The sequence below is a fragment of the Petaurus breviceps genome, unplaced genomic scaffold (genome assembly GCF_028583685.1).
Source record: "Petaurus breviceps papuanus isolate PSGF00001 unplaced genomic scaffold, PetGlider_PUasm1.0 101, whole genome shotgun sequence".
Lineage (NCBI taxonomy): Eukaryota > Metazoa > Chordata > Mammalia > Diprotodontia > Petauridae > Petaurus > Petaurus breviceps.
Genome location: NW_027185575.1, coordinates 6,064,237 through 6,080,714, shown reverse-complemented (window position 1 = coordinate 6,080,714; position 16,478 = coordinate 6,064,237). Strand labels below are relative to the sequence as shown.

General features: G+C 35.7%; 1 protein-coding gene across 1 annotated transcript in view; it reads right to left on the bottom strand.

Annotated features, from left to right (window-relative positions):
• Window positions 1–13,891: 13,891 nt before the first annotated feature.
• Window positions 13,892–16,478, bottom strand: part of LOC138160428 (piwi-like protein 1) — a 50,410-nt gene continuing 47,823 nt past the window's right edge. Inside the window, exons 20-21 of the mRNA XM_069087035.1 lie at window positions 15,019–15,166; window positions 13,892–14,858 (exon numbers count right to left, since the gene is read on the bottom strand). Of these exons, the coding sequence (XP_068943136.1) occupies window positions 14,742–14,858; window positions 15,019–15,166 (265 nt within the window). The 3' untranslated portion in view covers window positions 13,892–14,741. The remainder of the gene's footprint in view (window positions 14,859–15,018; window positions 15,167–16,478) is intronic.

The window sequence follows — 16,478 nt, the reverse complement described above, 5'->3', positions numbered from 1 at the left end:
ACTTTTGTGCAGGTTCCCCCGAAGTCTGAAACCAAAAGAGGGTGGTTCTACAGACAGTACAATAATATCATAACCACTAATACAGTGTGTAAGGGTATAAGTTAAACAAGAAACGTTGCACTGGAGGGTAGTATCATCTTGTGCAAAAGTGAGATACTAAGCCGCTTCTTCTTGGGTTGTTTTTGTGCAAGGGATCTCCCAATCCTCTGTCTCTGATTTCTCAGTTTCTGCATGTGGGCGTGAGTTGTGGAATATGCTCGGACATTCTGCTCTGGCAACCTCACTGGTCTTTCAGCAGCTTCTGGAAAAACATAAGCACAGCCTCACCCCCACACTAGTAAATCAATTACCTTCATTTTGGTAGTATGCACATTTTCAAATTGTTTTATTGCTGGTGTATACTCAGTTTCAGTGATGCATAAAAATCCAGGGTGTATATAAAGCAGCAGCTAATTGCCTTTGTGGCATATTAGTCTTTTTATGTTTGTAAATAGGTAAATAGGCTTTTATATCTGTATTCAGTTTTTCAATTATAGTTTGACCAGGACTAGACAGGTTATACCTGTAATTAAGTTCATTTGAAAATGATCAGAAAAAGATTGAAACAATTTTGTTGATGTAGGAAGGGCATTATCGTTTTCAATAGTTTTGGAATGCCCATTGAAGCAAAAGATTGTAACATAAGGTTGATTACATTGTTTACTGCTTCACCCCAGGCTGAAGGAAAGCAAAGGTAAAAGAAAGAAAAGTATCTTTTGTGACATGTATATAGGATAATTTACCAAAGGGAGGATAATGAGTTACATCATAATGGCAATTACAAGTAATATAGATAACACATTGAGGGTAGTTTTTAATGATCTGTGTAGCTTGTTCCTATAGAATTGTTTACATAATGTATGTGCATTTTGATGAAAATAAGAGTGAAATAACATAGCTCTATGAATATTTTGGGGAAAAAGAGCTGGAAAAACTTGAACTTTTTGATTAATAGTCACATTATTTTGATAAAGAGGTCCAGGAAGTTAAGAATGAGCTGTAATATGGGTTAAATAAGTTGTGGCCTCTATCTTATGAGAGTTTGCAATCTTAGAAAAAAGGTTAAAAGGATCTGTATTCTTTGTATGTTCAAGCTTAGCAGTATCAATATGTTGGCATACATACACTGAATATTTGCTCTCTGACACAATATTAAGGGGTACAGTTTGAGCAGAAATAGAGTGAGTAGTAATACCTTTATCATTATTAGAATTAATGTAGTAGCTTGCATTTTCAGGAAGCTGATAGACAAAAGAAGTTCCTGAGTAGAACCTTACAAATGAATAGTAGACATACATCCTTGTTTCACAAAGCTTCTTTATTCTCTGATTATATTCATTTTGGAAGAAAGAGATACTTCAGAAACTGAATCTTTTACCTATAATAAGTTCAGACACTACTTAACTCTTGCTTACACTCACAGTGTCTAGTCCACCTCAAGTCCTTTGCTGTTTCTGTTTCTAGGAAGACAAAGCTTAACAGAGCCAAAACAACACTCATGCACATTACAGACACCATCATCAATTCACTATCGGCCTGTGAAATCAACACAGACCCATAAACGAGGCCTGAGAACGCAACACAAATTGCCAGTATAGTCCCAGGACCTCTGAAACCCTCCTCTAGGACTTGTGTAAACAGATAACAAGGAAATCCTCTTCCAGGGCTTCCAGTAAGGTCCCAGGGCTTCTGTACAAAGTATCACAAACACAGTAGAACAGACAGAGTGCCTGGCCTCCACAGCCATTCCCCTTCTCAGTTCTGCTCTGTCCCAGTTGTGCTCCTCTATATATGGTCATTCTCCTTCCTGTTGCATCAGCAAGTTCCTCCCACCTTCAAATCACAAGTGGCTCAAATAAGGTGCTAAATGATTAAGTAGCTGAAACAAGGTGCTAAGTACTTCTTTGCTTGCCATTACAGAGTGATCAGTAGTGTCAAAGGGTGCAGAGAAGATGGGAGAATGAGTATTGATAAAAGATCACTGGATTTGACAACTAAAAGATAATTAGAAACTTTGGAGAAAGCAGTTTTGGTGGAATAATAAGGTTGGAAGCCTGACCATAAAAGATTAAAAAGAAAGTGAGAGAGGGGCGGCTAGGTGTGGCAGTGATTAGAGCACCGGCCCTGGAGTCAGGAGGACCTGAGTTCAAATCCCACCACAGATACTTAACACAAAAACTAGCCATGTGACCTTGGGCAAGTTGCTTAACCCCAATTGCCCTCCAAAAAAAAAGCAAAAAAAAAGAGAAAAAATAAAGAGGAGGCACCTATTTGAGATTGACTTTTTGAGAAGATAAGGTTATATATAAAAAGCAGAAAAGATACAGGATGATATTTAATGAGTATAGAAGAAGCCACTGAGGATTTTTTTCCCAAGATAGGGAAGATACAGGCATATTTGTAGGCAGTTTCTTTTCCTGTGATAGTAGTTATTTAAGTATCCTATTTCCTGTTCTTTTATTCTGGGCAATTTATGTTTTTGTCAATATTCATCCATTTCATTTAGATTGTCAGTTTTATTGGCATATATTTGAATGAATTAGCTCCTAATAGCTGCTTTTTTTATCCAGACAAGTTATAATGAACTACTGACCAAAACATTGGTTCAGTGTGGGATTTAAAAAAAAAAAAAATATATATATATATATATATGCATATATTTAAGTAATTTATTATGAACCAGTATAGGCCTTTTCTACTAAACCTTTCTGAAGTGAATGCTGCTGTTTTTTTTAAAGGCCAAAGGTTCAGGGAAATATAACTTTGCTGAACTCATCTGCAGAGCCCAAGCCCATGTTCTTTCCTTTGTATTAAGGAAATGTAACATGGGGAGAGGGGGGGAGGGGGAAGCAAAACATGATTGACACAGCTTGAGTAATACATTATTCACATGCATCTTCCTCACATTTTTCCTGACTTTTACCAACCAGTACTAAATGGATGCTTTACTTTCTGTTAAGAACAGCTGATAGTGGAAAGGCTACAAGAGACGAAGCTTGAAGACATTGCATTCTAAGCTCTAACAATACTTTAACTTGAAACTTCCATTGTTGGTAGTGATCCCCTACCCCCCAAACAGTAAACATTTCACAACCTTCATCTGCTCAGATTGACCTTCCAAGCAGAAGGGCAGGAAGTAGACCAATTGTACTAGACTTTCACTTTGTGGCTAAAGCATTCCCACTCTCTACCACCAGCAATAGTGGACAAAGGCTTGGTTAGCCTCCACCATCTTGTGCAGGTCATGCTGCTTCTTGACCACAGGGCCTTGGTTATAAAAGGCCTCCAGTAATTCATGAGACAACTTTTCTGGCATCAGCATTGACCAGGCCTTCTTCTCCCAGCATTCTTGAAATCATCCATTTCACAATCAAGAAGTACTGGTACATGTCAGTTAGAGGAGCTAAGGTGCTGACCAGGCCAAGAACAGGCTGACAATTGTGTAGGACCTGGTAGAAGATATTGTATGGGTTACACACGATAACCTCCCACTTCTTGGCTGTGACTTCATGGTATATTTTAAATTGCTTTCTCTTGAGGGTTCCCAGAGTCTCAGTCATCAGGTATCTGGACAGTATTTTGTTTCCTCCTTTCATCATCATGTTGGTGAATTTACTGATTACTGGGTCTTCAAACATTTTGTCTTCAATGCTGGGGGAGCTTTGATTTCAGGATTTCTATTTTAGTGTTTATTTGGGGGTTTTCTAATCTTTTTGAGTTTCATGAGTTTCATGCCCAGTTCATTGATTTGCTCTTTCTGTCTTTTGTCAATGTATCACTGTTTAAAAATGTATTTTCCCCCTAAAAAGTGTTTTGACTGTGTCCCACAAATGTTGGTATATTATCTCATTGTTGTCATAATCATTAATGAAATGATTGATTGTTTCTATCATTTTTTTTACCAACCCACACTTTTGGATTAAGTTGATTTTGACTTAATTTTTAATCTTTGCTTCAGAGGCACTTTATTTAATACCACTTTATTGTATTATGGTCAGAAAAAGATGTATTTAATATTTCTGATTTTCTGCTTGTTTGTGATATTCTTATGCCCTAATAAATGGTCAGTTTTTGTGAAGATGCATGAGCCACTAAGCATAGGTATACTCATTTCTATTCCCATTCAGTATTGTCCAGACATCTAGTGTATATAACTTTTCTAAAATTCTCATCATCTTCCTAACTTATTGCTTATCTTATCATTAGATTTATTTGGGGCCTAAGAGGAGTAAATTGAAGTTCCCCAGTATTTCTATAACTCACTGAATTTTTCCTTTAAGAATTTAAATGCTCTGTCATTTGATACATATGTTTAGTGTTGATATTAATTCATTGCCTGTGGTACCTTTTAGCAAAATGTAGTTTCCCTGTTTACCTCTCTTAATTAGATCAGTTTTTGCTGTTTCTTTGTCTGATACAACTGCTATCCCAACCTTTTTTACTTAAAGTGAAGCATAAAAGAGTCTGCTCTAGTCTCTTATTTTAGCTCTGCGTATCTTCCAATTTCAAGTGTATTTCTCATGGATTCTAGATTTTTGTCCATTCCATCCTCTTCAGTTTTATAGGTGAGTTCATTTCATTCATGTTCACAGTTATGATTGTTAACTATGTATTATCTTTGAACCTATTTTTACACTTTTCCTTTTCTTTTTCCCTCTTGTCCCCTCTATAAGAGTCTATTTTTGCTTCTAACTACTTCCTTCTTTAATCTACTCTCCCTCTTCACCCCTTAATCTTTTACCTTCCTATTTTTGCCTATTGGGTAAGATGTATTTTGGTACTCAACTGTTTATATGTTTATAACACTCCTTTAACTAGTTCTGATGAAAATGAAGATAAAGTGTCATCTGCTCCACCAATTCCACCCATTATATAAACTACTCCTTGTGTACCCCATTAATGTGAAATAATTCCCCTCCTTCTTCCTCTCCCTTCCCTTCTCCCAGTTAATCTCTCTTCCATGACCTTCCATTCTTTTTAGATCATCCACATCTGATAGAATCATACGTAGGCCCTTTAAGTAGACTCCAAGACCCTGGTGATGATAAAATTCAGAGGGCTTAGATTTCATTACCACCCTATATAAGATTATAAATAGTTTACGATATTTTTGCTCAAGTTCGCCTTTTTATGCTTCTCTTGAGTCCTGTATTATATGACAAATTTTCTACTCAATTCTGATCTTTTTATAAGAAGTGCTTGGAAGCCCTCCACTTCCTTGAATTTCTATTTTGTCTCTTGTAGGATTATATTGTTTTGTTGGGTAGGTTATCTAGAGCCTTGCTTTCTAGAATACGATACTCCCAACTCTCCATTCTTTTTATCTTTGTAGCTGCTAAATCTTGTGTGATTCTGACTGTAGTTCTTCAGTATTTGAATTCTTTCTTTTGGGCTGCCTTCCTTGACCTTTGAGTTCTGAATTTTGACTCTAATGTTCCTGGAAGTTTTTGTTTTGGAATTTCTTTCTGGAAATGACTGGTGGATTTTTAAGTTTCTACTTTGCCCTCTTGTTCTAAAAACTGGGTGGTTTTCTCTTATGATTTCTTGAAATATGTCTAAACTCTTTTTTTCTTTATGGCTTTTAGATAGTCCAATTGTTCCTAAATTATCTTTCTGCAATCTATATTCCAGGTTTGGTTCTTTTCTTCTCTATACATTGTTTTGTATTTTTTTTTTCTATTTTCCCCCAGACTTTTGACTTTGTCTTAATTTTTGATAACTCATTGAATCATTAGCTTTCACTTGGCTAATTCTAATTTTAAAGAAATTGTTTTCTTTGGCTAGGTTTTGTACCTCTTCTTCCAAGATGTTAATTCTCTTTCCATATATTTCCAAGCTCTAATTTGGTTCTTAAAATCTTTTTTTGTTGTTGCTTTTAACTCTAATTCTTCTAGGAATTCTTTTTGTTTATTCAAAGCTACATTTTTCTTTTGAGGTTTTGCTTGTAGATGTCTTCAAGCCTTCTCTTTTGGATTTTGTCTTGAGCTTCCTTGTCATGATAGTGAGTGGGAATTTTGGGGGGTTTTTTTGGCTCATTCTTCCAACCTACTTCTTGACTTTGAACTTTGTTAATACTAGGTTTTGTACATTTCTCGGGATTTGGGAAAATGTTTGGCCAGAGCTTCTTTACTTTTATATCATTCTTCAGCTTTTACAATTCAATTTGGAAGCCTACAAGCTTTCAGTACTCCCAGATAGGCATAATCCAGGAAGAGTTGTTTACTACCCTCCTGCTCTGAGCTCTGCAGATACCTGACTTGTGGTTGAGTTTAAATAGACTACTGTACTCAATCACTGTTAGCCCAGCTAGAGGTTCTAAAGGTTTAGGATGAATGAACTGCTGGCTCCTCTTTGGTCTGGCTATTCCTACCCTGGTTATTCTACTTCAGGCTTAGGTGCTGGTCTAAAGGCTAAACTGTCACCCCTTTGCTCCTAAGATCAGAGTCACTCAGGTTTCTTGAGTTTGTTTTTTGTTCAGTATACAGCTAGGGCCTACACTCTTGATCACTCCTTTCTGCCCCAGATCTGTGACCCAAAATTGGATAATGGGCAATAGAGCTACCTGATAGCATCTGTTCTTGTACCCAATGTTAATTCAGGGATTCCCTGGGATTCCTTTTTGCCCTGTTGCCCTGTCTTGGTCTGCCGTCTTCCCTGATCCCTGCAATGCTCCCCTTATGCTGCTCAGTGGATGCTTCTGAACAGATCTTGTCCCCAGTGCTTACAGACCCTGAACTGTCCAAGCCTGGAGAAGTGATTAACTTTTACTTTTTCTTAGCTATCCTGATATGAATTTGAGCTAATGCATTTTCTAGATCATTGTAGAGAAGGGATAGTGGTGAACTTTGCTCAGTTGCTTTTGATTAGATCAATTCTTTGTTAAGAAACAGAACTTGTGAAATTCACAGTGGGAGGGACTTGCCAAAGACAGGAACAGGGAGGAGCTAATGACCTGATAAAAAACATGAACACAAGCTGAGAGCCAGAACACTTGCTGGAAGCAAGCAGTGTGGAGGCTGAGCAGCTAGCACAAATGAGAGAGAGGGGCAGTCTTGCTTAAGAGAGCCTGTTTTAAAGGTTAGATGGAGGGAAGGTTTAGGAAGGCTTGGGAATGTTGGTGTTCGCTGCACTGGTTATGCATAACAACCTCATGGTCACTACGATGAGTTTGACTTTCTGGTTTTGGGATTTGGCTTTCTGGTATTTGAATAAATGCTTTGATTCTGTCTCCCATGTGGAGAGCCTGTTACATTTTGTGATTCACAACTACACCAGCATATTCATAGCTTCTGTGGGCACTGTGAATATCACACTGGCATTATAATTCTCTAATTATTCTTCTGGTAAGAACTGTGAGATATAGAAAAAGATTAGAAAACTGCCCAGCTAAATTTGGGGGCTTCATCATAAACTCATATATTTGGAGCTGGAAGGAGTCTTGGGGCTTTTCAGTCCTGTCTCCTTTTTGCAAGAGAGGAAACAGGCTCAGAGAAGTTACTTGACTAAGGTCAAAAAGGTATTAAGGGGCAGAACTGTGGGATTTAAACCTTGTTACTCTAACTTTAGGTAGGGCCTCTTTCCTATATACATCATTATCAAAGGTATTTGTAGAGGTAAGAAAATAAGCTTATGGGTTAATATTTTAGATTTTTTTCAAATGTCTTTTTTAGGTAATAAGATTATGAAAAAAAAAAAAGTATGTTTTCCAAAACTAGTATCTTCCCCTCCCTCAAATGAGTTGTTGTTTTTTTTCAAAATGCACACTCCTATCGATTTTTTTTCAGCCAGAGCAAAGCATGAATATGGGCTATGAAGGCATGGAAGGCTTGTGTATACAAATATAACACATATACAGGTCTAGGGTTACATATGAAGCAAACTATTAAATGATTTTACAGTTGCAAGGCTCAACTGAAACTAGTCACTAAGTACTTGTTTGCTTACCATTACAAGGGGCAGGGAAGATCTTCAAATCCCCATTACCATTACAAGAATGTCATCAATTTACAATAATCCACAGATCTTCCTTCAACTGCAACAGGATCCCCAGGTGTTCCTTCTCATTGTTTTGTTCTTTGTCACTCTTCTAGTCTACTAAGTCCTGATAACAAGTTCCATCTAGATTAGGGAGTTGGACCACAACTTTGTGGCCATGGTGAAGGGTTGCTGCTGGGAGTGCTAGGCTGAACAGAAGCAGAGAGGCATGCAAGGGGAGAGAGCAAGTATCACCTGCAAAGATTCCTTTATTTTCCCACTATTTCCCTCCCTTTCAAAAATTTTTTTTTACAGGCAGTGGCAGCACTGACAGGAATGAAATAAAAGTCCTACCCCCCAGGGTTGTGCTGGTAAATGTTTAACAATTCCCAGGGGAAAAAAAATTGCACACACTTCTTTTTAGGTTTAATCTACATTATTAACCTTTTTTCTTCCATCACTTCAAGCCTAGATAGTCCACAAAACAATAAATCTAGCCCAAATTTGTAGCATTTACCAATTTCTGAAATATAAATGCTCACACTGAAAAAATTTAAGTCATTTGGCTAGAGCTGACTCTGACACGCCCCTGACAACCTACCCTGCTTCCAGGAACAAGGAAGCTTTCATCTAGTGAACCACAGGCACAATGGGTGAGTGAAATTTATAGTTTCTAATGGCGCAGTGTAGCAATATCCCAACTGAATAATTGGCTGTCAGCTTATAATTCTTTTAACATAAATGTTTATTGATCTTTTGTTTTTATATTACCTAAACTTTCTTACTGTATACCTCCTCCATCCCCTCAGCTATTTAAAAGTAAAAAGAGGAAGAAAAAAATTCAAAAAAACATATCAAAGATGTGTGTTAAATGTGGTGTCCCGTGGACATCGTTTCCCACCCCTGCAAAGAAGAGGAAGTGAATTATTTCTTCTTTGCGGGCCAAGATTGGTCATTAAAATTTCGTGCATTTAGTTTTTTTTGTCATTTACTTCTTTCCATTTACATTTTTGTAATCATTGTGGTATAGTTTTTCTGGTTTTGCATACTTCATTTTACATTAACTCATGGGTCTTTCCATGGGTCTGTTAAGTTCATTCATTTCTTAGGGCAATAGTTTCATTATCTCATGTACCAGAGTTTATACCATTTCCCTGGGGATACTTTCTTTCTGATCCTTTGCTACCAATAAAAGTGCTATAATATTTTGGTATTTATAAAGACTTCTTTTTGTCCTTGACCTCCTTGAGTATATACATATACATATACATATATATACATACATATATATATATATATAGTATAATCTTTGGTCAGCGGGTATGGAAATTTTAATTCCTTTCTATAATTCCAAACTGCTTTTCCAAATGATTGAACCAGTTCACAACTCCAACAATGCATTAGTAGTACTAGCAGCCTGTAATTATTAAATAGCCTAACTTTGGGGACAGAGTTTTTGAAGGTCCAAGTCTGAATGTGCAAATGAATGGCTGAAAATTACCAGGCTTAAAAGGTCCTCTTATCTTTAGTTTTCTCTCATTCAAGTGATCTCTCAGCCAGCTGTAGTATAGGTAGGAGAACTTCTAACATTGGATAAAAACCTCACTAACCAACTAGTAGTCTTCAGATATTGCTGCAATTGTTCTAAACCTACCACCAAATCAAGATAAAAGGGAGAAATTTCATAATAGTATTTATATTTAGTAAAGAGATAAATTTCTCCCCAAGTTATTGCTGCCAATTATCTACTCTGATTTTCTAAAGTCTGATATTGGGAAATTTTAAGGACAAGTTAGATAGCTATTTATGGAACTTGCTCCCTACCTATAACTGTAGTCTTTTGTACATTTTTTCTATAGGTAGAGGAATAACTTGCAATTCATTTTCAAAATATTTGCCACTAGATATTTTTCACTTTAACTCTAGTCTTGCCTATTTTAAAACATTATTGATGTTGATATGATTACATTAAGTGAGCTAAGCAATGATTGTTAGCACATGCATAAAGTTATGAACCTAACATGCTTCTATTCATTTTTAGCACTGGCATCCAAGCAAAAGGAATCTTTATTTCCCTATTTATTGTAGTCCTTTTATTTTCCAGATTGGGAAAAAGAATCAGGAAAGTTCTATTTCTTTTACATTTCCTCACACAGAGCATTAGAATTATATTCCAGGACTCCTGAAAATAGCCCCATGTTATTTCTAGAAGGTTATAGCCATGGTCAGTTGGAGAGAGAATGAGAGATTTCTTCTTTAAGATATGACATTTGGGCACCTTTAGACACAAAGTGCTCTTTGAACCTGCTTTTAAAATCACCCCAAACAAAAGTAATACTATAGTTTACTGGCAGATTACTTGGCAGTAACAATTCTGTAATTCTCATTCACTTTTAACTTTTTTGTACTATATGAAAATAGTCTACAAATAATCAAAGCTTTTCCCATTGAGTCTTCAGAGAGCTCTACTGTTTTTGTGAAAGTATTACTGTGCTAAATGTAAAAAAATTCAATTAGTGGCCAAAGTGTTTAGTTAACATAACATGGTTTAATGTGTATGTGTATCATTCATCTAAATAAAAAAATATTTTTATAGGATGCAGTTTATTCTTTGTTTGGAAAGCCTTTTCTTAGCCATTATGTAAGGAAACTGCACACACAAGCCTTGAGTTTTCACATAGTGATTAGAAAGGCCCCTAACCATGTTATTTTAGGGCTATTCTGTATGAATAACTTTTGCACTAAAAAGAGAGTTTTCCTTAAGAAATTAGTAGGTGCACAGAAACATAAGTAGCATTTAGCATTTAATAAATACCTGCTGTATATACAAGCCATGTGTGCAAGATAAATTATTGACTTTGTTCTTTCATTGAGGTAGCTTTAGATTTTTCTTTTTTTTTAAAGCAATTGGGGTTAAGTAACTTGCTCAAGGTTACACGGCCAGTTATTTCTGGGTGGATGCTAAGTATCTGAGCCCGGGATTCGATCTACAGATCATCCCAACACTAGAGCGGTGCTCTTACTCACTGTGCTACCTGGCCACCCCTTAGATTTTTCTTACAGTGGTCTCTTAGCCACTTGGTAAACAACTCCTAGAGAAAAATTTAACTTATTGAATGCCCACTATGTAGTAGTTTCATAAAAGGATAATCCTCACTTAAGTCCTTTCTGATCCCGACATAGGGACAGTCTTTGATCTTCAACCACAGAACTTAGACATATCCCCACCAAGACTAATGGGAAATAAAGGAGCTGGGGAAGAGTTAAAAGTTGAGCAAAAGAACAGACTTAAGTGGCATCCAAGAATCAGCCTAATAATTTGAAAAATGCTTTATATGTATTGTCAGTCCTCAAAACTGTGCAATGTGGTATAGGAACTACAGTTATCTCCATTTTGGGTGAGGAAATAATCTTTAAAGCAACTGTCTTATGTCACACAACTTGTCAGAAGTAGAATTTGAACCAAACTGAACCCAGATCTTCCTGATGTGTAGCAAGTCAAGAACTACCACTTTAATCCTGTGTTGGGAAAGGGTCATCCCCAAGATGGCTTCACAATGATTAATTTTGCATAGTAACTCCAAGGAAATTTATGAAGGCACACTAAAGGGGGTTGCCGTATGCATTAGTGCAGGGAATGCCCACACAAACTTAATCACTGATGCCTTAAATATTAAATTAAAACAATCAGTTACAGTCTTCTCTCATACTTTGATATACCTTTGAATATAGTCTTCCCTTGGGGTAAATTCAAGGATATAAAATAGTCATAAGCTTCACTTTGGGGGGTGTAATTTATATTACTATTAATAACTAGCATTAATATAATGCTTTAAGGCTTGCACTGTGCTTTACAATATTTTATCTTCACAATGAGGTAGGTGCTGCGATTGCCATTTTGCCAGTAAGGAAACTGAAACAGCTAGAGATTAAATGACTTGCCCAGTTATACAGGAAGTATCTATGAAACCAGATTTTGAACCCAGGTCTGACTCAGGGTCCAGTGCTCTATCCACTGCCACCTAGCTGCACATCAAAGCATTCATCCACCTTGACTAAGGATAAAAACTAAAATATCTGATGGCATATTCCCTAGAACAATCTATACTTTAAAAGGAAAAATCTCACTCTAATGGCTTATTTGCCAGAAGAATAGATTTAGAGCTGTAAGAGATATTATTAGAAGCCAAGTTTAATCTCCTTATTTACAGATGGGAAACTGAGGAAGAAAGACTAAGTGACTTTCCCAAGGTCACCCAGCTAATTTAAGTGACAGTACTGTGATGAAACTCTGGTCTTTCAGTTCCAAATACAGCACATTCCCTGGGTACTGTATTGAATGATTGATACACTTAAGCAAAGCATATACAGAATACTAGTAGCTAGTGGCAGAATGGATATTGTGAATTTAGGAGTCGGGAAGACCTGGGTTTGAATTCCGCCTCAGACACAGGTGTAACCTTAGGCTAATTGACTCTTTTAGCCTCAATTCCCCATATGTGAAGTGGGGAGAGTAGCTCCCTCATAGGGTTAAAAGATAACATACATAAAACTCTTTGAGATTGTTATATATTAGTTATTGTTTTTATTACAGTATTTTAAGATGAAATAAGCTGATTGCATATGAACAAGATAAACTTGTATAAACCTTGCACACAAAGGAAAATATGAAGTTTCATGAGTGACAGATTGCGCAACTGGCCTGTGCCTGCTAAAAAACGTTTGTCTATGCCTGAACAAGACAATAATAAGTAAAAACCAAAGTTTTGGCTAGTGACAACAATTTCTTTTGCTACACATAGTTTGTCCAGGAAACTATTTTCCAGTAAGTTGGAAAAACTCAAAACTATATGAACAAAGATGAACTTAAACCAACTTTTAAAAATAACTTTCCACAAACCAAGTTTTTACTCACATAAATAAAGCCTACCCAGGATTCTCTAAGATGAATAGAGTTTTTGGTATTTGCCCAAATGAAAATTTAGCTCATAAGTTAAACAGACAAAATTAATTCAACAACCATTTATTTAAGTGCCTACTATGTTCAAAGCACTGTGCAGGTGGCTAGGGGAGAAAAAAAAAATAATTAAAGACATAGTTCCTGCCCCTTTGGAGCTTATAAGCTGACAGAACTTATTCTATCCCTTGACAACAATTTGCAAGTTAGTTTCTCTCACAAATGTACTCTTCTAATATTGTGATAAACTTGAGCATCTTTTACACCTGGGGCTTTGGGGCATCAATTTTCCTTCTAGAGTTTCACAAAATACTGCTTCTTTTCCCTATTTTCCAAAATACTTGAGGGAAGGAAATTAGACATGAGCAAGTGGCCCCCAAAAAGTGTTGCTGATTTGAGATAGGCTTTGAGAATTTTAAAATAAAACTTTCCAACAGGTTCAGAAGGTATAACTAACAAAACAAGATGCAAATATAATAGTAACATATATATTTTAAACCAAACTATATCATAAATTTACAGTGTTTGTTGCTGTCTTTATGTTGCTATCCGTGTTCAATGACAATACTGAAACTGTATTTACAGAAGTTGAGAGAACAGTTGTTTATTTCAACATGAACTAATTCTTCAAATAGTGAGTACCTAACTGTTCTTTTGTTTGCTCCCTTTAAGAAATTCTCTATCAATTTTGGTTTAGGTAAGTCAAGTCACTAACTTAAGAAAAACACATCTAACTTCACTATGATGACATTTAAAGTTAAAATTGAGTTGCCTTTTCCTTCCCTCTTAACTTTTCTTTGGGTAGATAGAAAAAAAATAGACTTCAATATCCCTTTTGAGTAGATGCTCTCATTCTTAGTTTTGTTTGTTTTTTTTCATAAATCCTATCCCTTAAGTGAAAAGAGAAAATTAGGGCATGGGGAATTCTCTAAACTTCTGAACAGAATATTTCAACATGAACTCAGAGAAAATAAGTAATGAAGGTACTTTCCAATTAAAAAAAAGTTTTAAATTCACCTAAATAGAGTTGAAATGTTCTCTTCTGTTTACAATACCTTGTCAGAACATAATAAAGCTAAGAGAATGTCACATTTCAAAATCTTCAACAACACTTAGAATGATGGGGGGGAACCCCATGAATTATGCCAATATAGCTTGTGATTTATTCCATTGGTGGAAAGGCATCAAACTGTTTCTGTCACTAGAAGCTTCCAACTCTAAAATGTCAGTTTGCTCTTTCTAGCTTCTCTCCATCTTGGATAATAGCTTTTATCTTTAAATGGCAAATCACATCTTTAAGATACGGAAGGTTAAAAAAAAAACAAAAATAAAACTCCCACAATATCGGCATTCCTAATATCAGTTAAAAAAAAACTATATAATTTACAATTATGTCACTTGTTTCCAGAAATAATCCAACATGAGTAATGCCCACTGTTTTCCCAAATAGCCTTTTTGTTTGGTGCTTCAAGTGCTGTATCCACATTTTATCACAAAACCACTGTAACATCCTTGTGAGAGGTAAAAAGCAAGATAAATGTTCTTCCTGTAGTTTCCCCATCTGTAAAATGAGTCTCTTGCACAGTCACACAGTGAGTCAGTAGCAGAGTTGGCAATACAACTCACAGTTCTTATCTCCCTTTCCATGTTACAGTTGTTAAGGGGGAAAAAATGCTGCATCTAGGAAGACTTCCGAAAGCTCCATTTGCAAAAAGGAAAAAAAAATCTATGAAGCTAGTCTTTCAGACTACTCTCTGTGTTCTTCTATGGTTCAGAGGTAATAAAGACGATTTGACAGTGACAGATTAGGTTCTTTGTGAATACTTTGGCCAACGAGGAAAGCCAGTTTGTGAGCATACTGGCAAGGAGCTGGAACTCGAATAACACCCTTTAGGGGAGAAGAGAGGAGTAAAAAGTTATTTAAAATAAAATTTATTGATAAGGTTATAAATTCTACCAATGTTAAATAAATATAAGCTAGTGTAGACTGAAATTTTAAAAACAGTAATCACCAATTTGAAAAAAATGTCATTATGGAAAATACTTACTGGCCAGTTATAATATACATGGCAGAGCTTGTAAGTTAATCGTTGTATGTGGTCTGGTTTCAGGCCACTGTTGTCATAGATTACATTATAATGTGTAGGAGAAACACTACCACTTCTTACAGCCTGGCTCACAATAAAAAAGTCATACCTGCAAATTATAAGATACACAGATGTAATTTGCTAAATTTTGAAAACTTAAACAGTTACCAGACAAAGCAAACAGTTCACAATAATAATCTTAGCATTTATAAAATACTGTAAGTCTTGCAAAGTACTATTTACAATATTTTAACTGATTTGATATCTTTTATAACATGAAAAAAGTATTTCAAGTAAGTAAGTGTTAAACCAAAAGTCTGATGAAAATTGACAAGAGATGCATAAAGTCACTAAATAGGAATATCTCATTTTTACCTTCTTGGTTATGGGATTTTAGCTCAAAATACTTAAGTCACTTCAATTACTCTACTTCCAACATTTATTGATGTTAACTATTAGAAAATGATAATGGGTACTTTCTGTAATGTCTCTGTCAATTTTAACAATGAAGCACAAATGCAACTTGTGAACTTAATAATTAAGGCTGTGTGGCTACTGACATGCAGTATTTACAAGTCTCACCTTGTCACCCAGAGCCATTTTGAACCACCCTCCTGAAAATTAATATCTGCCTGACAGACAAATTGGAAGTTAAAATGTTACCAACTAAATCACAAAAGTAATTTTTAAATTTGGATTGTAATAGCTAACTATATAGAAATAAAATACATTATTTTAAGTTTTAGTGCTTAAAGACTTAAGCTTTAGTTATCTGAAAAAATCACTTAGTTCTAATGCATCTCTCTATACTACATATGCATTTATTTCCTTTTGTTAATACAATATGTAAAATGTAATTTAACCCTTAATGACTCTGGTCAACATGAGCATAAATAATTTTATCAAGCTATAATTCAAGTTAATTTCCCATCAGCTATATTGTAGATTTAGATAGATGTCTCCATATCTGGCCAGACTTCAAGGCTCCTGGCTACCAGGTGGCATGTTTAGTCAGGAGATCTTGCTTGCCTAACAGCTTCTATTTAACATTTGTTGAGTGTTTACACGTGAGACAGGTTCTAAACTAATCCTAAATACTATGGGTTATTGACTGGATTGAGTTTAGAATATAGAATGGTTGTTGAATTGAACCTGAAGTTATTTGATAATGAATTACATCCAAGGTGGGAGGGGCCTTACTTATTATCAGTGAACACAGTTTCCTCCTGGTAGAATGTAAGGGTAATTTTTAGTCTTTGTATTCCCCACTCCTAGCTTAGCACAATACTCAAGCACACCACAGGCACTTAATGTACATTTCTATTCATACACTAAATGACCACAGACTGCTCTACTCTTTTTTTATATAAAAACATGCAGCTTTTTCCTTCCTCATCAATGTACTGTTTCTAATCAGCTTC